Genomic DNA, 16,214 nt, shown 5'->3' with positions numbered 1-16,214 from the left:
AGGACAGTTAGCTTGTCCAATGTAAGAAAACAAATATAAAAGTTGAAGAAACTATGACAAACACCAAGAAGGTCAAAATATCATGGGAAATTCTAGACTGAATATGAAGCATGCACTGCCATTGTGTCAGTCATTATAGAATAGTCAAGGTGCATGTCCACTGGGCAAAAAGATGAGCATTCCTTATAAGGAAAGATGATTACTGCTGATCACAAAAAGATCTATCGATTTATTTATTTATTAACTATTGCCTTTAACAAAATGAAGCACATTATAAATCAATCTTTCACTTGGATCATAAGAAAGAAAGTACTCCATTTGGCAATGAAGTCCAAGAAAAAGAACAGACTCATACCAGTCAGTTCAGGAACAGCCAAGGATTTGCTCTGTCCTCTGAGACCCAACAGAGTCCTCAATCGGACTTCCACTAGCTAACTCACAGTACCCTGCAATGACCCCACCATCAGATTTGACCCAACCCCTAGTCCCAGAGAAATTCTTTTATATGCAATTCACTGGCACAAAGTGCAAAACAAAATTCAATAGCAGCCAACCCGTGGGCCCTCAGCCCTACCTAACTCTACTTTGGTGACTATAACCAAACTGGATATCGATTTGCCACAAAGAAACTCTTTTCCGCATCTCCTTTTACACCATAAAATTTCTGGACTTTTAGGATCCCTCACGTCACTACCTCACATCAAGCCCTTCTGATTCATCACTCACCACTGAATGAGCAGAAATTCCCAATTTATCCTATTTGGAGGTCATTGCCAAATACAATCCAAGTGTATTTTTATCTCAACGGCTTTGATTGTAAATCCACTCCCTGCCATTTTAAAGCGGGCAAAATATGTAACAAATAAAGAAATTTTTCAGATAAATCTGATAAGCAATTCGGCATTCATAACCAACTGATTTCATTCAGCTATTATTCGATTTAATTTGCCTTTTGTTCTTTAGGAACAGTATGTCTTTGTTCATGATGCAATTTTAGAGGCTTGCCTCTGTGGAAACACAACAATACCAGTTTGTGAATTCAGAACTACATTTTACAACATCAGCAAAGTGGATCCACAAACCAACTCCAGCCAGATCAAAGATGAGTTTCAGGTGAGCGTAACAGTGAAATCACTGCTTAAGTAAGAAATGTGTCAAATAAATTAAGGCTCTCCAACTCCTCCAGTAAATCAGTGGCATTTTTACAACTGAAGCTGGCTGGTAAACTTCATTGTGTGGGATTAAAAATCGCCCACATGGTATAAGGAATGAAAAGGAAGATCATAGGTGAAGGCTGTTGTGCTTTTGGCAATAACCAACTTCATATTTCGGTGCTAAAATGAGTGTTTGTATGGAACAAGCTGTCTGAGAAAGTGACACAGGTGGGTACAATTCTAACATTAAAAAGATATTTGGACAGGTACTTGGATAGGAAAGGTATTAAAAATATGGACCAAATGCAAGCAAATGGGACAAGCTTGGTTAGAAACCTGGTTGGCATTGACAATTTAGGCTAAAGGGCCAGTTCTCATGAGATGTGTGTATCATATAATTTAAGTAGGCTTCAATGTGATATTATAATGATGCTTCATTACAAATAAAAGACAATATTTCAAAGCAAATTCATGGATATTGATTAGCAACTCATTAAGGTGCAAAGTAATGTCTAGCACCTGTCCTACAAGATGGGAGATTTTGACTGGGGGAGTCCTGGGTGAGTACCTGCTGCATCTCTCCCTGTTTCTGAGGACAGGGTAAGTTGAAGAAGACTGATGATTGTTTATTTCCTCTCAGCAGATCGTGTTCAAATAATGTGCAGTGAAAATAAACAAATCAAATAGAATCAAAGATTATCTGATGAGTTAAAATCCCTCGGGTTTATCTTAAAACCACATAGTACAATGATCAGGCTGCCCATAATCTAATTACCAAAACATTTATTCAGATCTCAGAGTAGTGGACTGTCAAGTGATTTGACCCAGATGTCTGCCAGTCCCTATTTCTATAGATGGAACTCCATAAATGCTGTTCTCATGGGTGTTAATAAGATAATGTATTAATGAGTATCATGTGTTACAGTTTATCTGTGTTATACTTTGTAAAACTGCACGACCAGATAAATATTCTGAATGGTAGTTTTATGGAAATGGGCATTTTGACCTCAATGTAAAATGCACAGTGGTAATCAAAGCAGATGGCAGAGGTCGACAGCATCGAGTCCACGCTGCTGAAGATCCAGCTGCGCTGGATGGGTCACGTCTCCAGAATGGAGGACCATCGCCTTCCCAAGATCGTGTTATATGGCGAGCTCTCCACTGGCCACCGTGACAGAGGTGCACCAAAGAAAAGGTACAAGGACTGCCTAAAGAAATCTCTTGGTGCCTGCCACATTGACCACCGCCAGTGGGCTGATAACGCCTCAAACCATGCATCTTGGCGCCTCACAGTTTGGCGGGCAGCAACCTCCTTTGAAGAAGACCGCAGAGCCCACCTCACTGACAAAAGGCAAAGGAGGAAAAACCCAACACCCAACCCCAACCAACCAATTTTCCCTTGCAACCGCTGCAATCGTGTCTGCCTGTCCCGCATCAGACTTGTCAGCCACAAACGAGCCTGCAGCTGACGTGGACTTTTTACCCCCTCCATAAATCTTCGTCCGCGAAGCCAAGCCAAAGAAGAAAGAAAAAAGAATCAAAGCAGTAAAGATGCTTTGATCTCACTGATTTTGTGCTGTTGAATTAGAATTACAGTAGTGAATGGAATATTGGCCATTGTTAAGGTTTGATGCTGAGAAATTAACGTGATATAATGGTTGATGGCCATCTGTCGTGAGACAAGCTTGTAAGTGAGATTTGTTAAATGTGGAAGTCACTTATTGGAAATGGCATACTGATCCAAATTTTAACAATTCAATACAAGAAACTTGCTAACCTTACTCAAATATTTGTAAATGTTGTATGTCCTTCTGCAGACCCAGATATCCTGCAGTGGGAAGAGCCAGAGGTCGTGGTACATATTGGTACCAATGACATAGGTAGGAATACAGAGAGTTAGGAAGTTAAGAAGCAGGACTGCAAAGGTAGTAATCTCAGGATTACTGCCTGTGCCAAGCGACAGCGAATATAGGAATAGAATGAGGTGGAGGATAAATGCCTGGCTGAGGGATTGGAGCAGGGGCCAGGGATTCAGATTTCTGGACCATTGGGACCTCCTTTAGGGCAGGTGTGATCTGTACAAAAAGGACAGATTGCACTTGAATCCCAGGGGGACAATTATCCTGGTGGGGAGGTTTGCTAAGGCAACTGGAGAGAGAGTAAACTAAAATTGTTGGGGGATGGGAACTGAACTGAAGATACTGGCGAAGAGGCAGTTGGCTCATAAATAGAGAAAGCTTGGAGACAGTGTGTGAGGGAGGAGAGGCAGGTGATAGAGAAGGGATGCGCTCAGACAGACAGTTTGAGATGCATCTATTTTAACACAAGGAGTATTGTGAAAGAATTGGATGAGCTTAGAATGTGGATTAGTACTTGGAACTATGATGTGGTGGCTGTTACAGAGATTTGGGCAGCTCAGGGACAGGAATGGTTACTTTAAATGCCATGTTTTAGATGTTTCACAAAGAACAGGGAGGGAGGCAGAAGAGGTTGGGAGTGGCACTGTTGATCAGAGGAGGATGAGAGGTGACCTGATAGAGGTATTTAAGATGATGAGAGGCATTGATCATGTGGATAATCTGAAGCTTTTTTTCCATGGACTGAAATGGTTGCCACAAGAGGACGCAGGTTTAGGTGCTGGGGAGAAGGTACAGAGGAGAGGTCTTAGGTAATTTTTTTAATCAGAGAGTGGTGGGTGCGTGGAATGGGCTGCCAGCAACAGTAGCGAAGGTGGATATGATAGGGTCTTCTAAGAGATTTTTGGATAGGTGCGTGGAGCTTACAGGAACTACAATTCCACAAAAACAAATGTTGTTTTTATAAGGTAATATTGTAGGGATAAGACTGATATTGAAATTAACTATACATCAAAAAGAATTTGTAAAGATTGCATCAGCAGTAGCAGGAAAATGTATTAAAGTGACGTGGAATGCTGCACTAGGTATGGAGTGATGGAACATTGAAATGCACAGTTAAATTCCACTTGAGAAGATCACATATAATTTAAGAAATAAATATAATGTATTTTTGAAAATTTGGCACCCATATTTACAAATTGCAGGATTTAATTTCTATTTTCCCTAAACTTCAAGAACCTTGTTAACCTCCTTGGAAAAACTAAAATATGTAAATGCTTAGAACCGTGCGGTGGCAATCTGGTTTCTTTTTTTTTCTTTACTTTCTTGTTTCTTTCTATCTATCATTAATTCTTTTCTTCATTTGGGGATTCTTTGCTGGGGGGAAGGGGGTTTGGGGATTTTATACCATTATGAACAATGAAACTGACACCAATAATTGATGATTGTATTTTGCTATTCTTACATGTATGGATAAAAATTTTTAAAGAAAATATTTTTAAAAATACACGTTTAAAATTGTAAAAGTAAATGTTCTCTGAAGTAACAAATAAACCTTTGGTGAAGATGGGAGCAAATATTCAGCCAAAATCAGAATCAGAATTTATTGTCATGAACAAGTCATGAAATTCATTGTTTTGCAGCTTTTTTTTTTTTTTTCTTTGGCTTGGCTTCGCGGACGAAGATTTATGGAGGGGGTAAAAAGTCCACGTCAGCTGCAGGCTCGTTTGTGGCTGACAAGTCCGATGCGGGACAGGCAGACACGGTTGCAGGGGAAAATTGGTTGGTTGGGGTTGGGTGTTGGGTTTTTCCTCCTTTGCCTTTTGTCAGTGAGGTGGGCTCTGCGGTCTTGCATCACAGGGCAAACATACATAAAAACTACCTACAACGATAAATAAAAAATAGTGCGCAAAATGTCAAGGTAAGGCTCTGTCTTTGATTCATTGATAATATGGCATCAGAGAAGAAGCTGTCCTTGGGCTGCTAGCTCCTATACTTTATTCCTAATGGTAGCAGAATGAAGAGGGCATGGCCTGGGTGGTGGGGGTCCTTGAAGATAGAGGCAGCTTTCTTAAGATACTGCCACTTGTCGGTGTTCTTGATGGAGTGGTCTGGTGCCTTTGATGTCACAGGCCAAGTTTTTCTTGTCCTGAGCATTGGAACCTTTGTTCTAGACAGTGATGCAACCAGCCAGAATGCTCTCTACGATACACCTGCAGAAGTTTTCGAGAGTCTCCGGTGACGTACCAAATCTCTTCAAACACCTCACAAAGTCTAGCAGCTGGCAAGCCTGCTTCATGATTGCATCAACGTGGAGGGTCCAGGACAGATCCAGCACGACTAAGCCAGCACAGTGCCTTAGCTGTGCTTTGCTCGCAGCAGCTGTTTGAATAAAATAGTGTGAAACACCAACGGTGAGCCCAGGATGAAGAGCTGGTTGGTGCCGCTCACTGTTGGGGTGACTCTTTTAAAGTGTCTCCTTATCCCTGCTTTGGGGGAATGACTCTGGTGAAAGGCTTTAAGTGTAAACTTGGGGGAAGGGAGGGGTGGTTAATTATCTATAATGTTATTGTTCATTTTTTAGGTGGCTCTGGGGAGAGGGACGAACCTGTAGATCCAATGATGGTTTAAATGTTTTCAAAGAATGTGACTGAAAATAAAGTAAAAATACTTTAAAGTTTATATATTGATGCAAATGGTGTTTATTTGGTGTAATTACAGTACAGTGTTTTTGTCCTAATGAAGTGTATTAGTTAGGCATTGTAAGTAAGTCTCAAGCAACCAGAAAATACACATATCCAGCAATGACCAATGCCCATAGGTGCCAGATACCAGGGGTTTTAATATACATAGGAAAATAGTCACTCAGAACAATAATAAACCCAGTGTTAAAGCTCCAGATGCAAATAATAGATTCAAGACTGAGAACAGTATATTTAGAATATACATTTCTTGAAACCGAGCTGAATTAGCAGCTGAAATATTTTGCCAGGAGGATAATTAAGATAAAGTACCATACACTTAATTTCAAAGAGGATCAATAATTTGCAAGGAAAAGTTCAAGTAAGTGAGAATATATGTAATAAAACAGTATGAGATATTCAGAAATAGAAATGCTATCTAATTTTGAGTGAAGGCATTCAGTTCCTCTGCTGTACTCATGATTTTTATAAATAGAAATTAATTCCCATAAAATAAAATGATTGTATCTGGCACTTAGCAGGTGAGGCAACAATATATGGAGAAAGAAACAGGGTTATTACTTCAGTCCAACAACCTTTCACCTGCACAGGAAATGTGGGAAAACAAGGGTGTCGTTTAGCTGCTGGGAGAGGAGAGGTTAGTCGAAACAAGAGGTATTTGAGATATTTCTTTAAGATGGTGGAAACCAAGATTATCCAGGTGACACAAAGTCTGTTGAACAGAATTAATGAAGTCCAATTAATCTCATCTTTTTGGAAAAATATATATGTGGCGAGATCAATGAGAGCAGTAAAGAGAGAGAGAAAAATACTGCAACGGAGCAGTTTTCATTTGCGTTAAGCTGGAGAAAAGAAAGTGATTGGAGACAAATAATTGTCTTACAGTAATGTATTTAAGAATGGATTGAAACATTGGAAAAGTCTTGAGCTTGAGATTTTCAAAACTGAATCGCTGATGTATTACATTTTGTGCAAATTAGATACATGTCTGTATAGAAATAATATTATTTCAGAACACAATTCAACCTATACATTCCTATGGAAGAAAAGTTGTTCTAGTCATTATATTTCAACAACATTGTTAAGAAATTATTTTGTATTTTTACCCATAATTACAGAACTCGATGATTTATTTTTATATACATGGCATTACTCCACATTGGTAGCCCAGAATCAAAGTTACTTAGGGAAATAACAGCATCAACTTGGAGAAAGATGCAACCGTTTTGTATCACTTTTATGAATGAAAAGTGGAAAATTGAGAATTGCTCTGCAACTTCATTTATGACCTTCATTTGCAGACACTGAATATTGTAACACCTCGTGTACGAGCTGAGGATTGCAGTGTCGGTCTATTACCACGCAATCATGACAAGAACCGAAACATGGATGTACTTCCTCCGGACAGGTGTCTCCCATTCCTCATCTCTGTAGATGGTGAGACAAGCAACTATATAAATGCTGCACTTATGGATGTAAGCAACAACAAAGAAAATCTTGATCAGTATTATTATAAAGCTTTGCAGTTTGTCCATTTTACCTATATTCAATAGAGCTTCTATCAAACTTGCTGCCAGATTTTGTTGACAGCTAGCAGCTGGCTCTGCACAGAACCATTGACTTCCTGCAGTGTTTTTCTGAACTTCTGCAACTCTGCACTGTGACATGGAGGTTCAGGTTAGCAAAAAGGTCAGACGCAGGCACTGGGTTTTCCTAATCAACTTGAGCTCCGCAGTTGCCTACACTTTTGTTTGTGACCCCCTCCTCAGCTTTATTTCAGCCACATTTATTAATCCTGGGGCAATAGCCTTTCACCAATCTGCATGAAGCAGTCAAACAATGTGTTTAATTTCATTTAATTCATGTTTTAATTCATTTGTGTCCATTAAAATATTTTTATTGATTTTAATTTTAGTTTTTAATCTTTGTAAATATTTCTCAACTGATTCTAATTGTTTCCAAATATAGACATTGGGGAACAGTGAAAGGCCTTCCAAATGTTTGAACTATCAGCAAGTTGTCAGGGTGTCCTTGTGCATGGTTTCAATTTGCCTCCACCTGTCAACTGACTACAACAAGAGCCACTCAGTCAATACTAGGGTAGTGATAGAGTCACAGAGCTGTACAGCATAGAAAGAGTCCCAGTTCTCCGTCAGGCTTTCTCCCCCCCCCCGCCCCCCACCCCAACCACCACCCCACCTTTGGCCCACCATCATGGTGTGTAGATAGGAATTGGGTTTTGTTAGGGTCCCCATCAAAAACTGGCTACACGGAAATGCATAATTGAATAGGAACTTCAATAAAAATGTAATGCTACCATCAGAACTGAACTAATTCTATAAACTTGCTGATTTTAGCAAAATAATCTGTGCCACTACAGTTAATCCCCAGGAGACCCATAACTTCATAATTCTTAAAACATCGTGAGGAACTCTAATCTGAATTACTTGCTCTGTCACTTTTTAAGATGGGCTCCCCTGCACTACTGGGTTTTGTCTTCAGTCTTACTTTGTGTCACTTCTCCTTTTAAATAAGTTTCCAATCTGCTTTTGATCATGTACACTCATTACAAAAGCCTAACTTGTTTTATTATCATCGATCATGATGTAAAGTATAAAATGTCAAATTCTTCTTAGTTTAAGGAGACGAGTAATTACTTTTATTAACGTCCAATTAATTTTCAAATTGAAACTCATGTTATCAATTTATTTTTATGCTCTTTAACACATTTATATATACTCATTTCCTCAACTTTTCAGAGCCATCGGCAGGCAGCAGCATTTATCGTCACACAACACCCTTTACCAAATACTGTGACTGACTTCTGGAGATTAGTGTTCGATTACCATTGCTCAGCAATCATCATGCTGAATGAGCTTGATGCTGCACAGGTATGGGGAATCCAGAAGATTTGTCTTAATTGTGCATTCTGGCACTACTTGTTCCTCATTTATGAAGATACCATTCAGAATTGTGGAGGATGAGAGAAAGATGGAGGGTGACATTGTTCTCTATGTTCACCTAATTACTAATCCACTCACTCAAATATTCTTCTTCATTTCCATGGTTTGGGTGGGCTTCTGGCCAAGAAGAAATTTACAATACTTAAGAAATTGTTCATTAGGTTATACATGAATTTAAAGAAAAAAAGGTCCTTAAACAAGAAAGTCTTCAGATGCTGGAGTCGAGTGCAATACAGAAAGGTGCTGGAGAAACTCAGCAGGTCGCACAGCATCAAAGAGTAACGGATGTTTTCGGCCCAGGCCGAGGAATAAGATGAGGAATAAGTAAAAACCAACAGGAGAAGTGGGAGGAGGAGAGGAGTGGAGGGAGGAAGGGGAAGGAGGAGGAGCACAGGCCAACAGAAAGAGGTCATCAGGTGGGAGGGTAGAAAAGGGAAAAAAACAACTGTGAAGTGATGGTGGGAGAAGATAGCTGTCTGACAGGCAAAGAAAGGAAAAGGGGTGGGGAACCTTTTTATTTCTGATGGACACTGTGTGACCTGCTGTGTTTTTCCCACTTGTTTGTGCATTGCATGCAGGGAAAAAAAGGTTGGAAGATTTTACTTATTATTCAGAATCTCCACATAAATTTTGTTTTAGAAATGTTAACCATTTTAAATTGCAGATAAAAATATTGACCTCTGAATCAGAATACTCACCTGCAAATTAATATTGACATTTGCTTTTAAGCTAATATGACAATTTGAACACAACTATTCTCAGAGAACAGCAGAAGTGAAGAACTGTTCAGACCAAGAAGGCAGATAAATTTGTGGCTGATTTTCTGATTTAAAAAGTGTTTAATTTTAAACACACAACTAATTCTTCATTCTGACAGTAATTCTAAGCCATGTCTTTGAGTCTTGAACACTGTGTCACACTGCATAACCAATTGTGTCTTTTTAACCAGCTCTGCATTCAGTACTGGCCAGAGAAAACACTGTGTTGCTATGGGCCTATTCAAGTGGAATTCATCTCAGCAGACTTTGAAGAAGATATCATTGTTCGCGTCTTTCGGATCTACAATATGGCACGAGTAAGACTCAAATCTCAAGAGCTTTAATGTCTATTCATTCTGAGCATTTGTATAAATGAAGCACTTCTTTACTCAATCAGAGTAAAATGTGGTGATATTTTTATATTGAAAGAACATTTTGTTGTGAAGTAAATCTTTTGAGAACTCTCACTGTTCAATTATTAATAATGTTCACATTATTCGAATGGTGGAAAAATAAATATATGCCTTGGTCTTCACTATTCCGTGAGAATATTCTCAAGGTTTTTATATTTAATTCATAATGGTGCTGAAAGCTGATTTATTTTGAAAAGCTCCAATGTTTGGGCTCAGATCAGGGACAATAATATTGTCACCAACTACTCCCAATTCCTTTCTTTAGATAAATATTAAAATGTAACAGCAAAAGAAGAAAAATTAATCTTGAATTTATGTGACTATTGCATGGCCAAAAGTGGTTTCTAGATAATGAAGTTCAGTCATTGTTGAAGTGCGGAAAATGCAGGAATAAATTTACTCCTAGCAAGTCCCTTCAATCAAACATGAATGTAGCCCGATCATCTGTTCACAGGGATGTTAATGGAGGCAGAAGCGAGTTTAGGCCCTGCTTCTCCTTGACGGATGGGTCCATCTGAGAGAGGGGTCTGACCTTAGGTTAAAAAAAACACAAAGAAATGCTGTAGAAACTCAGTCTCGCAGTGTCCATAAGAGGTAAAGATATATTATTGACATTTCAGGCCTGAGCCCTTACTACAATCACAGCATCAGCAGACTTCCATGTTTCAGTAGCTCAGGTTACCATCTCTCCTTAAAGACAAGCTCTCTGATAATGTCTTTTTTTTTCTGTAATTCGCTGGACTGTCCTTCACAGCCCTCAAGAGTGACCTTGAATCCAAACTTTCTCATTCAGGTTCATTTGCTATCTGCTGAATCAGAGCTTACAGTCTCACTTAAAGTGGTCCAGAAAAAAAGTGGGTTCTCAGCCTAATTCATGAAAAAAAAGTTCTTTATTGATAATAAAATAATCAAGTAAAATAGTCAGTATGGTCATGTTTCAGAATAGTTCATTTTTGAACTATCAGTCTTCCATCCCTCAGGGAAACATCTTCTTTGCTAATGAGACACTTCAGCTGTAAAAGTCAGTGAAAGTCCTTGAATTTCACTTAATACTTTTTCTCAATCTTTCCTGAAATTGAGCCACAATATGTTAGTCGACTTCAATACTTCTTTGTTTGTCATAGACGCATGACCATATGGTGAAACGTCAATGTGGTTTTGGCTTCTGGCTGGATTATATCCAGTTTTCAGTGCGTGCATTTTCCTTCATTAAAATCGTTTTAAACAGTGTCTTGGATTGCAGGTAAAGTTATTGTTGCATTTGTCCGTCTTGCTAATTTTCTTTCAGCCTCAAGATGGATATCGGATTGTACAGCAGTTCCAGTTTATTGGCTGGCCATCGTACAGAGACACCCCTTTGTCTAAGTGTTCTTTTTTGAAACTGATCAAACGTTTGGAGAAATGGCAAGAAGAGTACGATGGAGGTGATGGCCGTACTGTAGTGCACTGTTTGTGAGTATTCACAACATTAATTCACTCATAATTACTTTCACTTAAACAAAGGATATCTTCCACCATTGTTCCCTTTTCAATATTTTTAATTGAGTTTTTTAAGTAAATGGTACAAAGGGAATAAGTATCCAACAAAGTAGATATACTATTACATATGGCTACAAATATCCTATGATACATTGCAAAAGACAAAAAAATGACATTTAAAAATTATACTAATAATCTGACCCCTCCATTGTGCAGTTATGGGTTCAACATATGGGTGTAATATTATAAAAAGAGGGAAAAACCAAACCACAAAACGGGATCTAAATAATCTTATAAATTATGAAAACAATTAAGAAAAGGACCCCATAAACTTACAAAGTTAACATTAATTTCATTAGTAGAACATCTAATTTTTTTTCCAAAGTCAAGCATACCATCACATCTGATCGCCATTGAATACAAGAAGGAGGGACAGTATCTTTCCATCTCACTAATATAGCTCTTCTAGCAATAAGGAGAGCAAAGGCAACTACATGGATTGTAGCCCAGGCAAATTCAAGTCAGTTGACTTACTCATTCCAACAGGGCAAGTAAAGGATTAGGAATCAAATTAATCTTAAGAACTGAAAACAAGGTACAAAAAATACTTTCCTAATACGTGGAAAGAAAAGGGCATGTCCAAAACATATGAAACAATGTACCTTCTTCAGTCTTACATCTGTCACATTTTGAAGAAATATTAGAATAAAATTTAGCCAATTGAACTTTGGAGAAGTAATCTTGATGTGCTACTTTAAATTGTTGGGCACATAGAGAAGATGAATTTACCACTTTCAAAATAGTGTCCTATATAACATCAGAAAATAATTGTTGAAAATCTTGCTCCCATAATTTCCTAGTCTTGTCCAGGAAATTACTACTAGACAATAATCTTCTCTTTGGCTTGGCTTCATGGACGAAGATTTATGGAGGGATAGGTCCAAGTCTGCTGCAGGCTCGTTGGTGACTGACAAGTCCGATGCGGGACAGGCAGGCATGGTTGCAGCGGTTGCAAGGGAAAATTGGTGGGTTGGGGTTGGGTGTTGGGTTTTTCCTCCTTTGTCTTTTGTCAGTGAGGTGGGCTCTGCGGTCTTCTTCAAAGGAGGTTGCTGCCCGCCGAACTATGAGGCGCCAAGATGCACGGTTGGAGGCGAGATCAGCCCACTGGCGGTGGTCAATGGGGCAGGCACCAAGAGATTTCTTTAAGCAGTCCTTGTACCTCTTCTTTGGTGCACCTCTGTCTCGGTGGCCAGTGGAGAGCTCACCATATAACACGATCTTGGGATCTGGAGACGTGACCCACCCAGCCCAGTTTGATGAAACAATAATAATGACTCATCAAGAGCTGATATCAACTTTTTATGATTTGGTTTAAAATTATAATTTTTCTTTATCATATTTAATTCCAGATCTTGAGGGAGTCTCAATACCAAGGAATTCAAAAAGCTCCTAATCTGTAAATTTCTTTAAAATATGGTGTTTAGATAGTTTAAACTTAGAAAATAATTGTTCAAAAGAAGCCAAATTTTGGACAATTAAAGATCTTGAAAAGATTGGATACCCAACTCCAACCATTTATGAAAACTAAAATCTTGTACCAAAGGTATGATTAACTGTTCAAAGTCCTCTTCACCTCAATATTTCACCACTTTTCTCTTCTTTGTCTTTCTCCTCCTTACCACTCTTCCCCCAATTCCCTTCTTCCTCTCCCTCCCATTAGCTTGTGCTCTTTTTGTCTTCCTTGCTTGGATATTCATCTGATCCTTCTTGGCGCAATTGTGATACTTAGTCTTAGCATAGTAGAAGTTCAGCCAGTCAATTCTCTTTTCAATGTGTCCTCTTCAAGGTTTGGGTTATGTAACTTGGTGCTGCGGGACTTAGCATGAATGAGATGCAAAGAAACATTTTCCAAAAAAGGCTCATTCCATTCTCATCCATGTTGCATAAATTTTCTGTATCTTTCATCAGCCTTCATAGCTGTTCATGCATGAACTTGAGAGTTTTTGTAGAATATATTGACTGATCTGGGTGTTCAATAGCAGAATCACACTTTACTTTGGGCTTTCGCAGCCCCAGAGGAAGAGAAACCTTTAATTTCATGTTAAATATATCCACAAACAGATTGTTAAAACATATTAAAGATTCTAATTCAACATCTGCTGATGGATTTCATCAGCCAGTACAGATTATTAAGGAAGCTTTTAAATTCCATCTGATGGGTAGTCACCATGCAGTGTTGGAATGGAACAACTGTCAACTTTTCATTCAGAGTAGAGAGGCTTTCCAATTGATAAAAATGCCTTTGCTTTTGTCTTTCAGTAATGGCGGTGGGCGCAGTGGTACACTTTGTGTAGTTCGCAGTATCTGTGAGATGATTCATCAACAGAATATTATAGATGTTTTTCACACAGTCAAAACACTACGAAACAACAAATCCAACATGGTAGACTCTCTGGTAAGATTTCATACACTCGCTGCATTGTAGTGAGGCATTTGGTTTCTCTAAAAGATTTAGTCTTGGAATTGTAAGCAATGCTATTAAATAGTGAAAGTTCAACCCTCTGTCATGATACTCCCTGTCCGGTAGGTCCAGCATCATGAAGAACCTCTTTGCTAGAATAGCACTTTAAGCATTGATTCTTGCTCAGAACAGTGATTTCCACCCTTTCTATTTGAATGAAATTGATGGAGTAAACAGATTGTATTTATAATATTCATTCTTAAGATGGGGCAATCATTAATTACTCAAGTCACTCTGTCCATTTTAAGATAAAAAATTAGCTGGCATCATTGAATATACCAATCTGTGTTACTGTCAGGCTGAAGAGCAGACTTGTGCCTACTAGTTTGACTTAGTAAAGCGCATGGACAATGGCCAAACTGCTACATAAGCAAATATGGCTTGCTGCAATGTACCCCATAGATAATATATAGTAGCTACCATTTATTGGTGATGCAGAGAAGAGATGTTTATCATCTGATGAACTGTGTGCTAATAAAAGAATCTGCTTTATTTACTGGTGGGTATTGGGTCTCCTCAGTGTAATGCATCATCCATCTTCCCTTGCAAAGCGGGAAAAGTGGCTTGCTTTCAGGACTCGAGTCACCGGCATCCCATAGCATTTGGCTGTCTGATCCAGGTCAGTTTCTAGACACAGATTCAATACTATATTGATAATAGGGAATTTGGCATTTTCTATCTTGGGAAGGTTAAGAACTTTCTTTCTGGACTTTGACATTATGTGCTATTTATGTATCACAGTCACTTTGCCCGGAAGAGCTCAGTCTTGGATATTGCCCAGATCTTGTTTAATAAGCTCTGCCCGGATCTTATGTGAGTGGACACAACCTCATTCTTTGCAAAATAAAAAATGGAAGTGATCAGCAACTGATTCCTCTCTAAACATCTGATGAAAGGAGACGTGTTGGAGATAGTTGGGCTCAGGCAGTGGTTTCCATAGGTGCTCTGTAGTTAGTAAGAGATTACTTAAAATGGTATGTGAGTGGAAAGAACAGGAATGAGAACCATTGAGCTAAGGGCAGGCACTCCAAGCAATTTCAGGGGAAAGGCCCTGCAGCTGAGACTGTTGACATTCAGTAGTCACAGTGGTCTTCCTTGAAGCCAGGCATGATCCCTGCTGATGGAGGGGGTTCCCTGCTTGTGTATTGTCTTTAGTTTTGGATACCTATTGTTAGGTCTGCTTTGTTCATGAATGAGTGAGTCAGACACCAGACTGAGTCGAAATCAAGGTTCTTTGTTCTTTATTACCAGATTGTAACACTTGCAACTAACAGTGTTAGTTGGAGAAGGCGCATTCTGCCGTTGTCAGCAAGTGGTGTTTTTTTATACCTCAGGATACGTACTTAGTCAATTATCATACCATTACATTGTCCAATGAATAAGCTGTTGCTACCCTTCTCTGTTAGTCTGCTGCACATCATCTTGTTATTTCCACACTTATCTTGAGCGTACAAGGTCACACCTGCATCCTGTTACTCCTTAGTACTGGGTGACTCCTTCTCCGGTCCCATCTCATGATGTTTTTACCTTACACTATTCACTGAAAGAACTATAATCATAATGAGAGTTACATTATTGATGGGGAATGTTCCTTTTTCCATTCTAGGAGCAATACAAATTCTGCTATGATGTGGCACTGGAATACCTGTGTTCATTTTGAACTTTAGTCACCAGAAGAATTATTGTAGTTACTCAGTGACATTTTTTGTCAAAGCAACAGTTTCTGACTTATGTGCCAGAAAAATGTACATCCAGAAAATTCTTTGTACAGATTTGTGCTTTCAAGCATCTTGGTGAATTCACAAAAGAAAGAAAGAAGCAATCCAGTGCCAATCACAGTGTCAGCAAGAGCTACCTGGACTGAGTGAAGGACTTGTTGGACTACTCTATATTTTATGGGAGTTCTACTTTTGCCAGAAGTTCATTGATGTAATTCATTAGCTAGAGATTTTGCCAACTGTTCATTTCGTTGATTGTCCTTGTATATTGCATTCCACGGTGTTACAATTGTTTAAATGACGGTATTAGTAAATGCTAACTATGAGCTATTATCTCGGTTTTATTTAGCATTTTCAAATAATTGGCATCAGAAATGCTAAGTTAAAACTCAGCAGTAATATTCCTGTTAGATGTTATTATGTTATTTTTGATGTTCTCAGCAGCAGGCTTCCATTGAAAAGGTACCGTTTGGGAGCACCAATTTTTTTTTTGTGAGAATAAGGCTTTCAAATGTCAATCTAACCTTCAGACAACTTCAACTACTCTTCAGACATCTGACCTTTAAGTGGATTAAGGCCTTTTTGATTCCTCGTGATCGAGGCAGTGGAAAGTATACTCTTTGTTGTCATATTCTGTGCACTGATGGAAT

At 38.8% G+C, this 16,214-nt stretch overlaps 1 protein-coding gene across 25 annotated transcripts in view; it reads left to right on the top strand.

The window, feature by feature from the left end:
• ptprt (protein tyrosine phosphatase receptor type T) overlaps nucleotides 1-16,214 on the top strand; it is a 1,055,968-nt gene that overhangs the window by 990,182 nt on the left and 49,572 nt on the right. For 21 of the 25 annotated variants that reach the window (XM_069884025.1, XM_069884018.1, XM_069884013.1 and 18 more), the window contains 7 exons: nucleotides 964-1,113; nucleotides 7,014-7,187; nucleotides 8,472-8,603; nucleotides 9,625-9,750; nucleotides 11,135-11,298; nucleotides 13,645-13,780; nucleotides 15,453-15,890. In XM_069884025.1, coding sequence (XP_069740126.1) covers nucleotides 964-1,113; nucleotides 7,014-7,187; nucleotides 8,472-8,603; nucleotides 9,625-9,750; nucleotides 11,135-11,298; nucleotides 13,645-13,780; nucleotides 15,453-15,506 — 936 coding nt within the window. In that variant the 3' untranslated portion in view covers nucleotides 15,507-15,890. Of the gene's footprint in view, nucleotides 1-963; nucleotides 1,114-7,013; nucleotides 7,188-8,471; nucleotides 8,604-9,624; nucleotides 9,751-11,134; nucleotides 11,299-13,644; nucleotides 13,781-15,452; nucleotides 15,891-16,214 lie in introns of those variants that run through there. The other 4 variants (XR_011339907.1, XR_011339906.1, XR_011339908.1 and 1 more) reach the window with 1 other exon arrangement.

Source organism: Narcine bancroftii, chromosome 6 (genome assembly GCF_036971445.1).
Source record: "Narcine bancroftii isolate sNarBan1 chromosome 6, sNarBan1.hap1, whole genome shotgun sequence".
NCBI classification, from domain to species: Eukaryota; Metazoa; Chordata; class Chondrichthyes; order Torpediniformes; family Narcinidae; genus Narcine; species Narcine bancroftii.
The sequence above is the reverse complement of the archived record's forward strand: the minus strand, read 5'-3'. Positions and strand labels throughout refer to the sequence as shown.